Here is a 19,029-nt window from a genome sequence, read left to right on the forward strand (position 1 = left end):
TTTCATCTATTCAGAGTTGTGCAATCATCATTATGACCGAATTTCAGAATATTTTTATCACACTCCTGCCCAAAATCATCCCTTAACAGCCACACCATTTCCCTCAACATCCCAGCCCTGCTACTGCTACATAGATGGCAGCCCACCAGGCTCCCCTGTCCCTGGGATTCTCCAGGCAAGAACACTGGAGTAGGTGGCCATTTCCTTCTCCAATGCATGAAAGTGAAAAGTGAAAGCGAAGTTGCTCAGTCGTGTCCGACCCTCAGCAACCCCATGGACTGCAGCCTTCCAGGCTCCTCCGTTCATGGGATTTTCCAGGCAAGAGTACTGGAGTGGGGTGCCATTGCCTTCTCTGATCCCAGCCCTGAGTAACCACTAATTTCCTTTCCATCTCTATGGATTTGCCTGTTCTGGACATTTCATATAAATGGACTCATACAATACCCGTTCTTCTGTGTCTTTCACTTAGAATAATGTTTCCAAGGTTCATTCAGGCTGTAGTGTAAGTTAGACAATGATAGATCCGTAGTGGTTAAAGCTCATTTATTCCTCAAATATGTAGTTAAGAGGCTACCAGGTGCCAGCCTTGGGGCTGGCAGCAAACCCTGCCTCAGCAGGTTTCCAGGTGGGGAGAGAGAAGAGTAAGTCAAATGAACAAGGACTGATTGAGAAGAATTAGACGGAGGTAAGCACAGAGCTCAGAGAAGGCAATGGCAACCCACTCCAGTACTCTTGCCTGGAAAATCCCATGGGCAGAGAAGCCTGGAAGGCTGCAGTCCATGGGGTCGCTAGGAGTCGGACACAACTGAGAGACTTCACTTTCACTTTTCACTTTCATGCACTGGAGAAAGAAATGGCAACCCACTCCAGTATTCTTGCCTGGAGAATCCCAGGGTCGGGGGAGCCTGGTGGGCGGCCGTCTACGGGGTCGCACAGAGTCGGACACGACTGAAGCGACTTAGCAGCAGCAGCAGCAAGCACAGAGCTGTTTGGTAGTGAAGAGAGGAATGGTGACTTTAACACAGGGGGGCAGCGAAGGCCTCGGTGTAAGTGAAAGCAATGGGGCCGGCCGAAGTAAGGCTGGAAGAGGGTGAAGGTGCAAAGGTTCCCCCGCGATGCCCCCTCCCAGCACTCAGGTCCCCCAGGCCCGGGATCTCGCCTGTCTGGTCCACGCCTTGTCCCTGCGCCTGGGACGGCGGTCGACACCCAGGAAGCAGGTCGCGATGCTTGACTCGAGTGGCCCGCCGGGGCCGCGAGCGAGTCCCCGGGTCGAGGATGTGTGCGGGCCGAGGAGTGCGCGAGGACCCCACGCAGGCCCGGACCCGCGCAGGCCCCGCCCCCGGCGCAGGCCCCGCCCCGCGCAGGCCCCGCCCCCGCGCCGCCTGCGCCCACCCGCTCCCGGACGCCGCCATTGGCCGCGCGCGCCTCCGCCCTCGGCCTCGCACTTCCTGGCGGAGCCATGGCCGCGCTCCCGGCCGGCCCGCGGGCTCCGGCGCTCCGGCCCCGCCGCCCAGCCCGCTCGGCCCCGCCGCCGGGGGTCCCTGCGCCGCGCCAGTAGCGCGCCCTCCCAGGTGGGCCTGCGCGCGCGCCCCGCTCCTGCGCGGGCCGGGGCGGAAGCCGCGCGCCGTCCGGGGGCCGGGGCGGGGGGCGGGCCTGCTTCGGGAGGGTCGCCGGCGCCGCGGTTCCGCCCGCGGGAGCCCTTTGTGCTCGGCGGAGCGCCGGTGAGGACCGCGGGGCTGGGGAGGGGGCCGCCGCCCCCGCAGGTGGGACGGGTGCGGCCTGCGCGGCGGCGCGCGGCCCAGGTGGGCGAGCGTCCCCGCGTCCCGCCGCCGGCGCCCTCCCCGGGCGCCAACCCGCTCCGCGCCCTCCTCAGCCTCGAGGCCGGCGCGAGCCCGCCCGGGCGGCTGTTGTGCCGGCGGTTCCGCCTAGCGGTGTCGGGTCCGAGGAAGCCACGGCGGCGTCCGCCGAGAGCCGGGACCGGTGAGTGCGGGCGGCCGTCCGGGTCCACCTCCACCTCCACCTCCACGACGCGGTTTTCCCCACCCCCCGAGCGCCGCGGTCCGGCAGGTTTCAGGGGCTGAAACCCGGGCTCCCTGGGGACCTGCCGGCCGCCCGGACGTGGCGTTACTAAACCGTTCCGTGTTTAGTAAAAGACCTCTCAGCGCCTTACTGGGTATCGCCACCGTCCCTGCGGATGGCCTTGACCCCTCACCTGCTTGCAGAAAGCACAGGAGGCACCTGACATCCACACTCCTGGACCAGCTGGGCCCCCGAACCGCTTGCCCGCAGACAAAAGGGAGCCTCCGCACGGGGAGAACTCTCTCTAGAAACGTTGGCCTAGAAAACAAAGCTTTTAGCACTGAAGGCAGACCTGAGACCTGGCTGGCTGCCTCGGGTGGTGGAGACCGTCTGCTGCGGGTGACCTTGGGCAGGCTCCACGGCCACCTGAGCCTGGGCATCAGGAGCGGCGCTGACACCTGTCTCAGAGGGTGAGGGTGAGGGTGAAACAAGGAAGTCAGGGATGAAGTGTAGGATGGATGCTGGTGTCCTTCCCTTCCGTCTCTGAGCCCCCAGCACCGTAGGGGCAGTCAGGAAGGATTGGGGGGAGGGCTACAGCTGGTCTTTGTCACAAAGTTGCTGATTTGCTGAGAGAAATCTAGTTATCCCTTCCTTCCCCCCAGGAAACTGGCAGGGTGGACTGCACCGGGATCGCCCCCACCCCCTACTCCCCCGCATCACTGGAGCCCCCTCTTGTCTTCCCTGATTATCTTAACAGCGCTGGACTCCTTGTCTCACTGTTACTTAATAGCAAAAGCTGACTCTTCTCAACTCGGATAGCAGGGGATAGATCCCTCTGTAAACCTTCTGTCCCAGTATATGACTTGTGCCCATGTTGCTGGTTTAATCCTTCTTCCGTGTGCTCCCATCCTCCGAGGTCCCGCGGAGCCCGGCTCTGTGCTCTTAGTGAGTTATTGACATTTCCAAAACTGGAAGAAGCCTGTCATGGTGTGGGTACACCAGCCCTTGCCATAGACTCTGTGTAGAAAGGTTAAATTGCTGGTTCAAGTTTATCTTGGATGTTCCAGGCAGGGCACACCCCCATCCCCTCCCCCCATTCTCTCACGGAGGTTTCCTGCCTGTGGGTGTTTGTTTAATGGCCAGGTGGAGTAGCCTAGGGGTTGAGAGCGTGCAAGCCTCCTTACCTTGGAATCCTGACTCTTGCTGCTTCCTGAGTGTGAAGCTGAGCAAGTTCCTTCCCCTCCCTATGACAGCTTCCTCCTCTGTAAACTGAGGGTAATAATAGTGCTGGCCTCCTGGTGATGTTGTGGGGCTTAAATCAGTGAGAAAGAAAACAAGACAGTGCCTGTGTCCAGAACATATTTTATACTTGGCAGTCATCACTGAACCATATCCTGAATGTCACGAAATTTTACAAGGATGAGACTCTCAAAGCCTAGGCCCCATTCAAGGGCCCGTGTCTGTCCAGTTTTGAAGCTGAACAGATTCAGGTTTGATTCCCAGCCGTTCACTAGCTTTGTGACCTTGACCTCAACATCTTCATCTGTGAAATGGGTTAAGTGACATCAGCTTGGTCAAGCCGGATGGAAGTTTAATGTGATAGCAGGTGTCAGTCCCTTAACGTAGTCCCAGGGTCATAGTCTGGGTTCTAAAATGACAACTGTTGATATTGTGGTCTTGATCTATTGGAAAGACATCCTTCTGATCAAACATCCAAAGGTAGGTGTTTGTAGGTGAGCTTAGCGACAAGACGTGGTGGGAGTTTAGGTGAGAAGGGAACACTTCCTACATGTTCTGTCTGATTTTAACACCCGAATGTTTTCAGCACTTGGCATGACAGAGTGCTTGGAAGTACAGTGTTCTCTCTCTCTCCCCTCCCTTCGCTCTTGCTGTCACTGACACCTGCCAGCAGAGCCTGCGATTTGTGAATGACCTCGAGTTAATACTACATGCTCAGAAACCCCGTTCTTGTCATAGGGCTGCGATCTCGTTTATGATGGAGGGGAGCCGGCAGACGCGAGTGTCTCGGCCGTACAAGATCAGCGAGTCCTCAAAGGTCTGTGAACGGGTCACTGTGCCGATTGCCCAAGAAGCGTGAGGGTTTTCTAACAAGCTCATTCTCATTGTACAGGCTGATTTTCTATTCTTGGCATTGGTGTTAATCTCCTTAACGATGACTAGAGGTGGCACAGGCAAGGAGTGGAAAAATCATAAAATCAGAGAGAGTGGGGGTTGAAGGGAGTGGTGGATGTTAGAAACACAACTGGACTCCTTTATCCTGCACCTCGACCCTGAGAGGTGTACAGGACAGGGTGGATGACATGGGATTACTGTTTCCACCTGAGGCTCCAAAGATGTCTGTCAAGAAGCCAGCCCCCAGCCTTATAGTGGGGGCAGCACTTGGCATACCTGATGTGAAGGGCCAGAGCCTTTCCTGGTCGTGACTTTCTGGGACCCTAGGAGTGAGGGAGGGTGGGCCCCCAGGGCGCTGCTACCTACCTGTGTCACGCTGACTGCATCAGACTCGTCTTGGGAAGGGGGAGGGGACAGGTGTCTCATTGGAAGTACATGTACCCAGCCCCACCCCAGACCTGCTAAGTTCAAGTCTGGGAGCAGGACCTGGTAATCTGTAACCTTTAGCAGACTCCTCAGGTGACTTCGAGTGGCCCTTGACCCCACAGCCGCTGTAGATAAGGTTCAGGGGACCAGTTTGTGGGACAGTCCCCATTTATACCTGTCTCTTTATAAATATCAATAGTGTCCTTTTCTTTAAAAGTCTCCTTTTTTGACGATTAAATGTCATGGTTGGACTATATCATGCATTCTCCATGGAGCTGACATTGCTCACAAGGAACTGCAATGTGTTCTTGAGGGTGTGGAAAGAATTTACTCTTTCAAAGTACATATAATACGTGCCCAGATATATAGACTGTATATTGTGTGTTTAAATGACATAGCAAGCTAGTAGGGAAAAAATATTTTAAAAGCAGACAAAGGAAGAAAGATGAAGAAATACCATTTTAGATAAAGGGAGCTGCGAGCAAATTATAGATGAGGACAAAAAGAGGAGTGAGGTTCAACAGATGTGTGAAAAGGAAACATGGGGTGTAATTTTCAGGGGAGGCTGATCCCCCTGAGAACTCTCCTGTTTCCATTTGAGCCGACTGAGAAGGCTCTTGGCAAGCCTGGCTTTATCTGCTGTGAAAACCCAGAAAGGTCTCACTGCTGCCTCAAAGGGGCTTTGTTTCGGAGCTTGGCTGCCGAGACAGCGTAGCTTTCTAAGTTCGACAGCGCCAGAAACCTTTGTCCCTTCAAGCCAGATTCTGAGCCTGTTTCTCTTTGAATTGAAGCTTTCAGGAATAGGCTTCTCTATCCCTTGGTTCGTTGTATTTATGTTCCTAACATTTCATATTTACCAAGTGCCCAAATCATAACATGCCCTTGAGTTTCTAGACATTGATCACACCCGTGTGGCCAGAACCTGGATAAGTTGAAAAGAACATTACCAGACCCCTCCAGGTCCCTGCAGTCGGGAGAGCCACTCCCCCAGCTTTCAGCAGCTTCACCTGCCCTTGAACTTGCATGAGTGGAGTCAGGGGTGGGTGTGTGTGCCTGCTCCTTGCTCTCGTTGCGCTGCCTCGGAGGGCCACCCCAATTACTGCTTGTGGCGGCTCACCTTGCCTGCCTCAGATCAGTGGAGATCTGAGACACTGCTCATTCATCTACTCTAAAATGTGCCGCTCCAGTTTGACGCTGAGTTCCTTATTCTCCAATGTTTATTTGTTTATTTTGGCTGTGCCACGTGGCTGTGGGGCCTTAGTCCCCCGCCCAGAGATTGAGCCCACACCCCATGCAGTGGGAGCGAGGAGTCCTAACCACTGGGCCCCCAGGGAAGTCCCTGGATCCTCTTTTAGTATCAAGTACCCCATACCTCAGGCTCCCTGGAGGCTCAGCGGCAGAGAGTCCACCTCCCAGTTCAGGAGACACAGGTATAATCCCTGGGTTGGGAAGATCCCTGGAGGAGGAAATGGCCACCTGTTCTAGTACTCTTGCCTGGAATATCCCATGGACAGAGGAGCCTGGCGGGCTACAGTCTATGGGGTTGCAGAGTCGGACACGACCTCACAACTAAACAGCAACAACCCCTTACCTGCTCCTGTTTGCCCAGCATTAGACCCTGAGTGCCTGTGTTTCTTCACCTTGCCTTGCCTTTGATGAAGGTGCTAAAATAAATGGAGGAATGAACAGTGTTCACGTCATGGGAGAAAGTCGAAGGCCAGAGTTTCTAAGTTATGTGAAGTGCTGCAGCTCGTTACTGATGACCCTTTAAAGTCGGGAAGTCACGGTTGTCTGTTTTTAGTTCTTGTCTCTGCTGCTACACTAAACATCTGGAAACAGGCTGTGGTGGAGACCCAGGTGAAGAACTAAATGAGCCCACCTAGCCTGGAGGCTCAGCTGTAGAAGCAGTGAAGCCGTCTGCCCTGGCTGCCTGCCGCAGATGGCCCCATGGCAGCTCTCCTCCGGGGTTCTCCCTACCCTTGCCCCTCCCCAGGGCTATTTCCTTTTCACACCGCAGCTAGGGGCCTTTGTACCCCTATTTAACTGTGATAGTGCCAGTGCCCCCGCCAGCTTGGAAGCAACCAGGAGACCAGGGTGGGCTCAGAGCCCGCCTGAGGCCCCTCAATTGCTTCTCAAGGACACTAACCTTCACTGTCACTTGATAGCCCGCTCCTGTGTTGCCTTTTTATTTCCTTACTTCAGTCTGCACCCAAGAGGGGCCCCAAGACAGCTTATGCTGGAGCCCAGACCTTTCCTGCTCAGTTATAAGCCAAAACCAGGCTAGCCCAGCGCTCTCTGGATAACCAGAATAGGCAGAAATATCCATGTGTGGACCTCCAAGAAGCCACCCTGTAATGTTAGGCAGACGAGCCTGGCTCTGTGGACTTGGAAGAGAAGGGAGCTGTAGGGATTGGCTGCATGGTGTCCTCAGAATGTGAGGATGTTGCCTGAGACTCATGTGGATGGAGCCATGGATGTTGGAACTGGCTGGACGGGAAGGACCACAGGGAAATAAAGTGGCCCATTACTGGTGCATTGGAGGTGGTAGAGAGCAGATTTGGAAGGGAAGGAGAAACTAAGCCCCTGCCTTAGAACACATGTTGAGAAGTAACCTCTAGGGACCTGTGTGCAAGTCAGCCAGCTGCTTGCACCTGCCCAGCCTCACCACCCCCACCTCCCACACACCAGACTTAATGCCCAGCCCTTTTTCCCAGTCACCCTTGAATCACCCTGCTGATGTTTCTGAATGGTCTGTTTTCTCATATGTTGAATCATCTTGTTGTTTTTATAGGGAGTAAATAGAGCAGTGTGAAATATCCTGATTACTCCATCCAGGATTTAGAAACTGTTATGTAAATTCTGAGTTCTCTTTGTGTCTTTAAAAGCCCAGGGCAGGCAGACAACAGTCAATCAATGTCCACTAACCTGAATGTATTGAATTAACTCCTATTAATTATTCCTATCAATTGATTTGTTAATTCCTGTGTAGCATGGTGATTAAAGGTTTGGGCTCTGGAATCAGATATAGGTTCAAATCCCAGCCCTGCCTCTCAGTCACTGTGGGATTTTGGACAGATGTAGTCTCTCTGAGCCTGACTTTCCCTCATCTGGAAATATAATTGACGCTCCCTTGGAGGGTTCCCATGATGCTCGAACAAGAGCATGCAGTCACGTGTCCAGGGCGGTGTGTAGCACAGTGTTCCTGCAGTTTACATACGTTTCTTTTAACCCTGGCCCTGACTGCTGAGGCCGTGCTTCTGAAAGTAAGATTGCCCAGGCACGTTAGTCTCTGGGCCCCATGACCTTGCTGGATGGTCTCTGTGGCCTAGGTGTCAGCACTGCGCCTCTGTGGGGACTGAGGGGCCCAGCAGGTGACTCTGCTGCCGCTCCCATGGGGCCAGCTCTGTGCCAGGTTCTGTCTCATGACCCCCACAAACCTGGGTGATAAACACACTCAGCCTCACTTATGAGACCCGGAACAGAGGCTCAGAGGCTGCTTGAGCCTCAGAGGCTGCGGAGCTGGGGCTCCACCGACTCCTGTCCCACTGGAGAGGCTCCGCCCCACATAACTTCACCCTCCCCACAGGACAGCGTTTGCAGACCTCTGCCATGACGCACACTTGCTGAGAAGGACACAGAGACGGGAAAGGAGGGAATGAAGAACACTTTGGGGAATTCTGTCTATAGAGGAGGAGAGGGGCAGGAGATGAAAGGAAAAAAGAAAGATTGAGTAAATTTTATTTGTAAAGGAATGGAACTAAAAGTTGCTCAGTCATGTCTGACTCTTTGCGACCCCATGGACTGTAGCCCACCAGGCTCCTCTGCCCATGGGATTCTCCAGGCAAGAATACTGAAGTGGGTTGCCATGCCCTCCTCCAGGGGATCTTCCTGACTCAGGGATCAAACCCTGGTCTCCTGCATTGCAGGCAGATTCATTACCATTTCAGCCACCAGGGAAGTCCAGTACAAATATATAGCCACACACAGACACAGACACACACACACACACACCACCCCCATCCCCCCCCCAATTTCTGCAAGGTACTCTGGCACTTTATTTCCCATTCTCGTTCTGCTGTGTGTTAAATGCTGGTCGGGTAGTGCTAGGTGGGTCCGGGGCCCCCTCCCCTCCTGACAGGCGCTCTCGCCACTGCAGGTGTACCGCTGGGCTGAGCACTCGGGCACGGTGCTGCAGCGGCTGAACGAGCAGCGCCTGCGCGGCCTCTTCTGCGACGTGGTCCTGGTGGCCGACGAGCAGCGCCTGCCGGCCCACCGCAACCTGCTGGCCGTGTGCAGTGACTACTTCAACTCCATGTTCACCCTGGGCATGCGCGAGGCCTTCCAGAAGGAGGTGGAGCTGATCGGCGCCTCCTACATCGGGCTCAAGGCCGTGGTGGACTTCCTGTACGGCGGGGAGCTGGTGCTGGATGGTGGCAACATCGACTACGTGCTGGAGACGGCCCACCTGCTGCAGATCTGGACTGCAGTGGACTTCTGCTGCGAGTACCTGGAGCAGGAGGTGAGCGAGGACAACTACCTGTACCTGCAGGAGCTGGCCTCCATCTACAGCCTCAAGCGGCTGGACGCCTTCATCGACGGCTTCATCCTCAGCCGCTTCGGCACACTGTCCTTCACGCCCGCCTTCCTGCAGAACATCTCCATGCAGAAGCTGTGCGCCTACCTGGGCAGCAGCGAGGTGCAGCGGGAGTGCGAACACGACCTGCTGCAGGCCGCCCTGCAGTGGCTGACGCAGCAGCCTGAGCGCGAGGCCCACGCTTATCAGGTGCTGGAGAACATCCACTTCCCGCTTATCCCCAAGAACGACCTGCTGCACCGCGTCAAGCCCGCCGTGTGCTCGCTGCTGCCGCGCGAGGCCAACTGCGAGGGCTTCATCGAGGAGGCCGTGCGCTACCACAACAGCCTGGCGGCCCAGCCCGTCATGCAGACCAAGCGCACGGCCCTCCGCACCACCCAGGAGTGCCTGCTCTTCGTGGGCGGCGAGGTCTCCGAGCGGTGTCTGGAGCTCAGCGATGACACCTGTTACCTGGATGCCCAGAGTGAGCAGTGGGTCAAAGAGACGCCCCTGCCAGCCCGGCGGAGCCACCACTGCGTCGCCGTGCTGGGGGGGTTCATCTTCATCGCCGGCGGCAGCTTCTCACGGGACAACGGAGGGGATGCGGCCTCCAATCTCCTTTATAGGTATGACCCCCGCTGTAAACAGTGGATCAAGGTGAGATTAAAGCCAGATTATTTCTTTACTCTTGAGGACTTTCAATCTTCTTAATCTTAGTCTTGACTGCCCCCTCACCCCCTTCTCTGAGGCCTGGACAGCCGTCCTGCTTCTGAACTAGGTGTGATGATAAAGTGACGAGCTCCATCACGGCCCCCTGCCTGGTTAGAGGCAGTGAGGGCTGACTGGCCACCTTCTGCAGGGATGGGCCACGCCTAGAGCACCGCTGCCCCATAGAACTCTGCACCCGCAGAGCACTTCTGTGGCTCTGCCATCCAGCGGTAGCCACCGGCCACGTGTGGCAGTTGAGGGCTTGAAGTGTGGTCCATGGGACTGAAGAACTGAGTTTTCAGTTTTATTTCGTCTTCACGGATTTAAACGTGAGTGTGAATAGCCGCATGAGGCTAGTGGCTACCATCCTGGATGGCACTGGTCTGGATACTTGACCCATACTTCTGACAGCCTCCCCACGTCTCGGAGTCTCCACCAAGCTCCTCTTTGGGACAGGTTTGGAGGTGCTTCAGGGAGGCTGCAAAGGCTCATGCCTCGTAGGAGCCATGGCCCCTTGGAAGGTGTGGTGGCTAATGCTGGGAAGGGCTTGGGTCTTGGTATCAGACCCAGGTTCACGGCCCAGCTTGGCAAGTTGTAGCTGAGAGTTTCAGGCTGGTTCCACACCCGCTCCAAATCTTAGCTTCTCTCTCTGGAAACGGGTAAGGGGACGTTGACCTCCCAGGGTTGTGGTTGTAGCTCACATTGTTGAGGGGTCGGGGTTGTGCTCCTTTCCTCCCCAGAACCACAGCGCCACCCACGAGAGTCTGTCCCAGTCTTTATACTCACATCTCAGTCTCCTGACCTAACTTGGCGGTTTCCTGAGCTCAAGGTTCAGAAGGGACTCAGATGACTTTTCTATTTTATTCTCAAAAATCTAAAACCAACAACTTTGCAAGTCTTGCCACAAGAAGGGGGCTCCCAGCCTTGAAGACTGGCCTCCAGACCTTCATAGCGGTGGCAGCCTAATCATATAGGCTGCTGTGGGTCCGTGTTCATTCGAATGTCTTGCTTTTCTTTAAAAAAGAAAAAAGAAGCTTGGGTCTCCTGTTGTTAATTTCCTGCTGAGTGCCACTTTCTGCTCGCCAACACAGATGGCAATCAGTACTAATTTTTAAAATATATGATTGTGGGGGGCAAGGGGAAAGGTGAACTTCTTTTTTAGGAAACTAATCCATCAGTGGCTGGGACCCGTGTGTCCTGCAGAATTCTAGTGCATGTGTGGCCAGACAGGTTTGGGGAAGTGAATTCTCCGTGCCCCTCATGGGGATTCATGAGCTCTTGAGGGTCCCACCCAAAGGGCCCCCCTTTCTTCTTCCAGTTTGGCTCCCTTCCCCAGACTCAGGTGGCCGCTGCCTCACCCGGCTGTGTCTTCATGGAGCATGCTGGGGACATAGTGCTGGGTGTTGATGCTGACCCAGGTTTGGGAATGGGGAAGTACAGGTGTGTCGCCTCCACAGGTGGCCTCCATGAACCAGCGCCGTGTGGATTTCTACCTGGCCTCCATCGAGGACATGCTGGTGGCCGTCGGCGGCCGAAACGAGAACGGAGCGCTCTCCTCGGTAGAGACCTACAGCCCAAAGACCGACTCCTGGTCCTACGTAGCCGGCCTGCCAAGGTGATTGGGGTGTGGGGGCAGAGCTACAGACGCTGAGGCTCCGGGGTGGCCGTTGAGCCCACCTGCCTGTCTGGGTTTCTTGGCCTCCGATTCCAGGCAGTCTCCTGGCTTGTGAATGACAGCGCGAGGGGCAGAGGGCGTAGTGCCGGCGTGTCGGGGCGCCTGTTCTGGGCTGCCCGAGTGCTCCATTGCCAAGTTGCCTCACTGCCTGGGTTCCAGGGAGTGGGTGCTGGGTTCAGGGGGTGAGAGACTCACTGAAAACCTCTCAGCTTCGGGCAGGAGGAGTTCAGAGGGTGGGGGTTGTCTGTGCTCCATCTGACTTGAACGGGTGTCCCCACCCCATGCTGTCTCTGCTGCTTCGTCTGTGAAGGGGGCGTGATGGCTGTCCCACCCTGTCCAGATGTCCGTTCACTGCGATTAGCATCACAGGCTTAGCAGAAGGGCCTGTTGTTTATCTGACCAGCCCCCTGCGATCGAACCTGCAGGTGCACCCTCTGAAGCAGGCTTGCTGTGGAACATGTCTGAGTGTCTAGGGGACTTTGTCCCTGGACGTTAGAGGGGGGCATGGGGTGAGCGTCTGGGTGTGAATCCCAGCGCCTCCACTGAGCTACCTGGGAAGCCCTACCTGGACACCTGTGAAAAGATGAGTAGACAGTCACGGTAGTAGCTACTGATGACCATGTGCCAGCCTGGGCCTCGTACTTCACGTGATGAGTTGAGTCCCTTGATCCCCAAAATAACTAGCAGGGTGGATTGTAACCCACGTAGTTTATCACCCAGAACCAGATGACCGTGGATGAGGAAGCCGACTGTGGAAATCTTGACCTTGTCCTAGGCAAGCCCTGAGCGTCCTCTCTCCCTCTGTCCGTCCGCAGGTTCACCTATGGCCACGCGGGCACCATCTACAAGGACTTTGTGTACATCTCCGGGGGCCACGACTACCAGATCGGCCCCTACCGCAAGAACCTGCTGTGCTATGACCACCGGACGGACGTGTGGGAGGAGCGGCGGCCCATGAGCACGGCACGCGGCTGGCACAGCATGTGCAGCCTGGGGGACAGCATCTACTCCATCGGTGGCAGCGACGACAGCCTGGAGTCCATGGAGCGCTTCGACGTGCTGGGCGTGGAGGCCTACAGCCCGCAGTGCAACCAGTGGACGCGTGTGGCGCCCCTGCTGCACGCCAACAGCGAGTCTGGCGTGGCTGTGTGGGAGGGCCGCATCTACATCCTGGGGGGCTACAGCTGGGAGAACACGGCTTTCTCCAAGACCGTGCAGGTCTATGACCGTGACAAGGACAAGTGGAGTGAGGGCACCGAGCTACCCAAGGCCATCGCCGGCGTGTCCGCCTGCGTGTGCGCCCTGAAGCCGCGGCTGGAGGACAAGAAGAAGAAGGGCAAGGGCAAGAGGCCTCAGGACCGTGGCCAGTGACCCCTGGCGTGCCGACAGACCAGCAGCCACCGGGAGAACCCCGACACCATTATGTACGACCTAGCAGCTTTTTTTTTTTTTTTTACTTTTATGATTCTTGGTATTTCTATGGTATCACAGTAACCAATTAAATATTCTATATGACTTGACATACCATCTTGCTTGAGTAATTAACCTGGGGCCCAGGCAAGAGTGGTCCCTGCATCTGTGCGGGGCTTCTTCCCAAGTTACCAACCCCTGTGGGTGCCCCCCCACCCCCCGACCATCCCACTGAGAGCAGCCAGGGCAAGAGTGACGCAGAAGTTTCTGTAGTGGAATGAAGGGCTCCGGTGCGACAGTGCAGGCCCCGTAGTCCACTCCTCCCCAAACCTGGCTGAACTTTTCAAACACTCGGTTCCTGGGCCCCACCTCAGAATTAGCGATTCTGAAGGGGGCCGAGAGGGAGGCTGAAAACTACTGTCCTTGGAATGACTGAGCATCAGCCACACTTGGGAATCACTGGTGAGGTGGTTTTTTACAGGCAGGGCACAGAGACTCCTGGAGAGTGACCGAGGGTCACCAGCAACCCAGGCAGTCAGGTGAGGCGTGGGACCTCTCACCAGGGAGGTCTCCCCACTGGGCTTTCTTCCTCAGGTGGCCGTTTCTCCCAGTTGGTCATTGTCTCAAATTCCCAAAGGGAACAGGTAGTCAAGGGAGAAAGGAATGTGGGCACGAGGCTCTTGATAAGCGTTATTCTGTAATTTGTGCTTTGGTCTTTTTACTGTCTCTTCTGGAAGCCACTGATTCTTAGATTACTGATGTACTGAGCCCTGCCAATCTCCAGTTATCACTCAGGAAAGAAGGGAGGTGGAATGTGCCGTTGTGTTCCATGACCCCTGCTCTGAGACACCCCAGGAGGCTCCCACACGAGGGAGGGCCCAGGGACCCCGACCAGAGAAGGCTGTCGGAGCATCTCCCCAACTCCGGCGCCAGATCCTACCCCACCCTGCCGTCACCAGGTAGCCCTGTGCTGGGGGCACACTCCAGCAAGTCTCGAGCTGCTGCCCACCTCCTCAAGGACGGGTGTGACCCTGGCCAGGCCTCCTCCCAGGGGTCGAGGTCCCCCAGTCTGCATGAGCTGTGATGGTGGGTTCCGCACCTCCTCCTGAGATGTGCCACCACCCCCGCTGGTCCCGCAGTTGCCAGAACTGACAGCAGCAGCATGTGCCCTTTAAGGAGCGTTCGAGACTCCTGCCCAAGCCACCTGTCATGCCAGGACAATAGGTGTGGAGCGGGTTTTAATCACCAGCCAGCGGAGGCATTAGTGATCCTGCTGTGGCAGAGATCTTACTGCAGAGACCAGAAGGCCTCGTGATTTATCGTTAACATTGGCATTAGAATAAGAAGCTCAGTGAACTTCTTTCTCCTTTTCCTTTTTTTCTGTCTCTTTATGGCCCTTCCTTCCCCTTCTCTTGAAGGTTCACTGTGGTTTTGGTTGGTCTGTTTCCATAGTGACCAGGAGAGCTGAGAGCCAGCTGAGAGTTGAAAACTTGGTACCCAAATGACCGCCGCCTCTCAAGAGATGGGTGACCTGTCTGCATGTTTAGCCTATGGAAGTTGCTAAAGGCTTACAAACCCCTGAGAGGTTTTGCAAGGCATGCAAATAATCAAACCAAAAAACTGTCCACCTTCTTGGAGCTCCTTAATACAACATTTCAGTGTATTAAAGGCTCTGAGAAGTCCTGTGTCACCTGTTAACTCTCCATCAACCCTGCACCTCCAAACTGCATTGAAGCTGCAATCCTTCTTTCATCTCAAACTTAATCCAGCCCTCCCCGGAATCCATGTTATGGCACTCCTGCCAACTGTGGGAGAGCTTGCCTTCCTCCTGTTCCAAGGCAGGTTTCATTGTTCCCTGAGAGGCACAGAACCCGTGGTCTGTTCTCCCCAGCTCAGCCCAGGTCATGAGCAAAGAGGCGGTCATTCAGCCAGAATCCAGGGCAGATTTGGCTGAGCACATAGAAAGACCATCCTTGCTGTGAGGAGCAGGAAGGCTTTGACCTCAGGAAGACAGCTGTGAATTTTTAGCCTAAGCTAGCTGTTGTGCTTTTGACAATAAGGTTGTGCTGCTGGCTTCTATTCAGATTTTCTCGTGCCTTGATGTCTCTCTTGCCGCTATGCTATGAAGGATGTTTGTGATCTGTGCACCTTAGAATCTGATATGATTGAGGTGTGAGTATTCTTTTAAAGGTAGGGTCGATGAGGAAAATTTCTTCTTGTAGACCCACTTCAAATAGTTAATGGTGGCTCCACTGTTCTAAGAAAGGTTTTTCCGAGCTCCTCGGGCTCCATGGAGAGGAGCTTTGTCACCCGGGGCCAGTGCCTGCCTGGGTGCGGGAGAGCGCAGTGGTGAGATTGTGGCAGGTTCCTTCTGTCTGCGCTTTTAAGGTGGAAATCAGTGTGCTGTGCAAGCCAACTAAAACTAGAAGAAAACTGTCTAACCCAGGTGGGCAGAGCTTTGGGGCACACTTAGCAGGTGGCCCTTTGAACTGCAGAATCACAGTAATGATTTCCAGCTGCAGTGACAAAGGCTTGGGGTCTCCTGGCCGCCACGTTGAGATGGCAGCTTTCCCCATTGTGTTGTCAGCACTCCCAGCTATTCGCCTTGAACTTTGACAACACCTTGATTGTCTTATTTTGATCTTTCAGAATGATGGGCTTTTATTCAGGTTCTGTTTTTGTTTTTTTTTCTTTTAAAGAACTAGAGTTTTAACTTCATATGAGTGGTAGGTTTTGAATTTGATCCTCACCCAAGTTGGAACCCTGTTTGCTTAAGACGTTAGTGTAATGACAGAAAGAAAGCAGAGTAGTAAAGGTGAAGAGTCTTTGTTACTTACAGTGGTCTGTCTGCTGTTTAAAATATACAGAGATTATCTTAGCACCTTGCTTGTGTGTATGGCTCAATCTGTATTTCTAACATCCTCCTGCTTTTAGAAATCTAGACTGCCAGGTGGTAGGTCTACGTCTTTCTAGGTCTTAATCTGAGCAGAAAACCTCATGTGTGTATTTCTATTCTGAATGCCCTTCCCTTTGCCCCTTAAATCATAAGTTGGCCACATGGTGACTTAGTGGGAACTGCAGGAGTCAACCCTAAAGGGTGTTTGTTCAGTGTTGGATGGCAACCCAGATGCCCAAGGGAAGTGGCGTCCCTTGCAGGTCTAGGGTCCCACTCTTGAGTTCAGGTGAGTTAAGGGCCTGGCCTCTAAGCCAGCAGGGACCTCTGGGTGACAGGCAGCCATGTGGGAAGTGAAGGACTCCACCCCCACCCCTTGTAGACCTAGCAGCCTCCTCCTCCTCTTACCCTTTCCTCCATGCATGCGCCTTGGCCAGCATCTCACTGAGCTTCTGGCTCTCAGGTCTTCTGGTTAGAATTCGAGACCCCTGTTCCCAAACCTGGAGGGGTAGTTCCAGCCCTGTGACGTGGACATCCTTGCTGTCTCCATGGATTCTGAGCATCTGCAGAAGGGAAGGGGCCGTGTCCCTGGCCTCCAGGATAAGCCTCTGGAATGTTGGGCCGCTCTCCAGGTGCTCGGAGAGCCCATCCCCTGTGTCCGCCAAGCCTGGCAGTTTTTAAAGTTTTTTGAAATGTTTTGATACTTTTTGATACCATTTGCTAATAACCGTTTTGTAGTTGCCTGCTGGGGTTTTCATTTTCCATCTCCCCACCACAATGCCCCCCGAGATCAGCACCAGAGTCTTGTCATAGCCACCTCCATGGCCATGACGCTCTGCCATGGCTGCGATCTGATCCGTGCTTTTGAGTTGTATGATGTCACACATGGCCCAGGAGTGTGACTGTCTTGGGCCCCCAGCTGAGCAAAAGGGCAGTGGTGTGTGATGAGGATGCGCCAACACCCTGAGACGTTGAACATTTCTTCCAAAGCTCCTACCGCAGCAGAGTGTGCAGAGTTGAAAAGATCCCTGAGGGTCGATCCATCTGTCACCTTTCCAGTATGGGTCATTTTTCAACACAGGGCCTGGCTGGGTCTCGAGTCACTCTTGTTTGTCCACCCTTTCTTTTATAAAGACACATTAACATGAAATCCAACAAAAGCTGTAACCTAAACCATCCTGCACTTTACAGAGTTTTGGAGATTGCTCATCTTTTTTTTTTTTTTTCCTTTCTACATGGGCAGAATTTGTGGCTTTGCAGGGTGTTCAGTTTGGTGGTCTCAAGAAATTGTATTTTGGTTGCCTTAGAAGAATCAATGAATGTACAGATTTGGGGGAGGGGGGCCGGAGGACAAAAACCTTCCTGTGTCAGTTTTCTTTGAGAAAAGGAACTCTACTTTTCCAAGTTATTGGAGCCGTCTTTACAGGTTTGCTTGTGATGGAAGGAAAAAGTCCTTTGGATCAACTGAAATCCATCATTACCACCGGCTCCCTTGCAGAATTAGATCTTTGATGATTAAGTATTGGTAATTCACTGGGTATGTTCTGGCTACTAATGCTACTGAAGCTGGTTATCATGTGTGCTATTTTTTTCATTTGTTGCTTTTGTATTGTAACTGTATGACACCCAAAGCTTTTCTGTTTCTTATCTCTTGTTAATTTCCTGCATGTTGAATTTTTTTTCTCCTTCTGTTTGTAACTCCATAAAGTATTCAATTCTTGAAACACATTAAAAATGATTTGCCTGCTAGGGTATGGCTTATTTTATAATTAAAGCCCTAGTCTTGTGTGGTTATTGTTGTAATCTTCAGTCCTATTTTCTCTGCCCAAATGAAAAAGAGCCCCTTTGCATGTTGAGCCCAAATATAATTTGGAAATTAACCAGACTGCCTTTCGGTGTCATGGGAGGCAAGGGCATTCCCAGTCAGCTCTCACTATGCTCCTAATTACTGTATTTTACCGGAAGTTTCATTCAGTTTCTTGATGACAGCCCTAAGTCCTGTGACCTGAAATGAAACTATTTGCTTAAATTTGTGTCAGTTGGGATAATCTGATTAGAAAAGAAAAACAAGCAATGGGTTATCTTTATCAGAAAGATACAGTAGCATTTCTGTAAGAACAGAGTTGCTTTACCGCCTTGAGGGCCCAAGAAGAGGCAGAAAGATAGCTCTGATGCCCTGCAGGGGTTTCAAAGCCTCCACCAGCAAGCAGCCAAGCCAACACCGTGGTTGCCTCCTTGAGCCTTTGGTAATTCAGCTTTGGGAGAATGGTGGGAAGAACCTGCCTCAGATTTGCCTCTGAGCCACTAAGCTGCCCCAGATGGAATACAACTAACAGATGGTAAATTCTCCTGGATTCTTTAACTTCCAGAAGAATCTTAGGTTAGAAATGAGACGCCTCCCATTTTCCAGATGAAGCACCCAAAGCTCGGACTAATTATATTACCCACATTGAACTACCTCTCCTCCCCAGAAGGTCCACATCCATTTGGGTCCTCTTGAACAGAAAGAGAACCTTAGACAAGGACTTGGAGGCAGGTGGCTGACCTTGGGAGCTGGTCTCATGGCCCAGGAAGCCCAGCGAGACCAGGAAGGAGGAAAAGCTGCTCACAGGGTGCTTTAACTATGGCTGAGTAGTGAGTCACCCCAAGCTGTGGCTTAAAGCCATAGCAGTTATTTTTGGTGACGAATCTGAGGGTTGACTGGGCTGATGGAAATAGCACTCTCCTGGGTCTCAGTCACAGCCAGATAGGAGCTCCCCGAGACTCACTACATGTCAGGGCCTGAGACAGCTGGGGCCCCTCCCCACTCATTTTTTTCCTTCTGCTCTGCTCCCCCGATCCCACTGGTCTCTCTCTCTCCCCCAAAGCAGTAGGGTTAGTCGCTCAGTCTTGGCAGACTCTTTGCAACCCCGTGGACTGTAGCCCACCAGGCTCCTCTGTCCATGAAATTCACCAGGCGAGAATCCTGGAATGGGTTGCCATTTCCTTCTTCACGGGATCTTCCCAACCCAGGGATCAAACCCGTATCTCCTGCATTGCAGGCAGATTCTTTACTATCTGAGCCACCAAAAATCTGCCTTCTCTGTCTCCAGGTCTTTCTTTACCACGTTTCTTATATGGAAGCCAAAGTCTCCCAGAGCAAGTACCCCAGGTGTGACTAGCAACAGCCACATGGCTGCCATATCCTGCTCC

At 53.7% G+C, this 19,029-nt stretch overlaps 2 protein-coding genes across 6 annotated transcripts in view; one reads left to right on the forward strand and one right to left on the reverse strand.

Annotated features, from left to right (window-relative positions):
* COTL1 (coactosin like F-actin binding protein 1) overlaps window positions 1–3,265 on the reverse strand; it is a 64,162-nt gene extending 60,897 nt beyond the window's left edge. The window contains exons 1-2 of one of the 3 annotated variants that reach the window (XM_069549658.1): window positions 3,204–3,237; window positions 2,213–2,337 (exon numbers count right to left, since the gene is read on the reverse strand). The gene's annotated coding sequence lies outside the window, so the exon portion shown is untranslated. Of the gene's footprint in view, window positions 1–1,159; window positions 1,351–2,212; window positions 2,338–3,203 lie in introns of those variants that run through there. The other 2 variants (XM_069549657.1, XM_069549656.1) reach the window with 2 other exon arrangements.
* KLHL36 (kelch like family member 36) lies at window positions 1,384–17,611 on the forward strand. 3 transcript variants are annotated; one of them, XM_069549654.1, is made up of 6 exons: window positions 1,432–1,571; window positions 1,874–1,980; window positions 3,997–4,075; window positions 8,735–9,808; window positions 11,317–11,474; window positions 12,350–17,611. In XM_069549654.1, the coding sequence occupies exons 3-6, from the start codon at window positions 4,013–4,015 to the stop codon at window positions 12,903–12,905; spliced, it is 1,851 nt and encodes a 616-aa protein (XP_069405755.1). In that variant the 5' UTR covers window positions 1,432–1,571; window positions 1,874–1,980; window positions 3,997–4,012; the 3' UTR covers window positions 12,906–17,611. The 3 variants fall into 3 exon arrangements, with proteins under 3 accessions (XP_069405753.1, XP_069405755.1, XP_069405754.1); XM_069549653.1 differs by having other exon boundaries at window positions 1,442–1,571; window positions 1,874–2,489; XM_069549652.1 differs by lacking the exon at window positions 1,874–1,980 and having other exon boundaries at window positions 1,384–1,571.
* The last annotated feature ends 1,418 nt before the right edge of the window (window positions 17,612–19,029 follow it).

Source organism: Ovis canadensis, chromosome 14 (genome assembly GCF_042477335.2).
Source record: "Ovis canadensis isolate MfBH-ARS-UI-01 breed Bighorn chromosome 14, ARS-UI_OviCan_v2, whole genome shotgun sequence".
NCBI lineage: Eukaryota > Metazoa > Chordata > Mammalia > Artiodactyla > Bovidae > Ovis > Ovis canadensis.

What these genes read in the sequence shown, in the direction of transcription:
- KLHL36 (XM_069549652.1), top strand. Translation starts at nt 4,013, where the DNA reads ATGATGGAGGGGAGCCGGCAGACGCGAGTGTCTCGGCCGTACAAGATC. An exon ending in AGATCAGCGAGTCCTCAAAG is followed by an intron (nt 4,076 to 8,734) that starts GTCTGTGAACGG and finishes TCGCCACTGCAG; the next exon opens with GTGTACCGCTGGGCTGAGCA. An exon ending in TACGTAGCCGGCCTGCCAAG is followed by an intron (nt 11,475 to 12,349) that starts GTGATTGGGGTG and finishes GTCCGTCCGCAG; the next exon opens with GTTCACCTATGGCCACGCGG.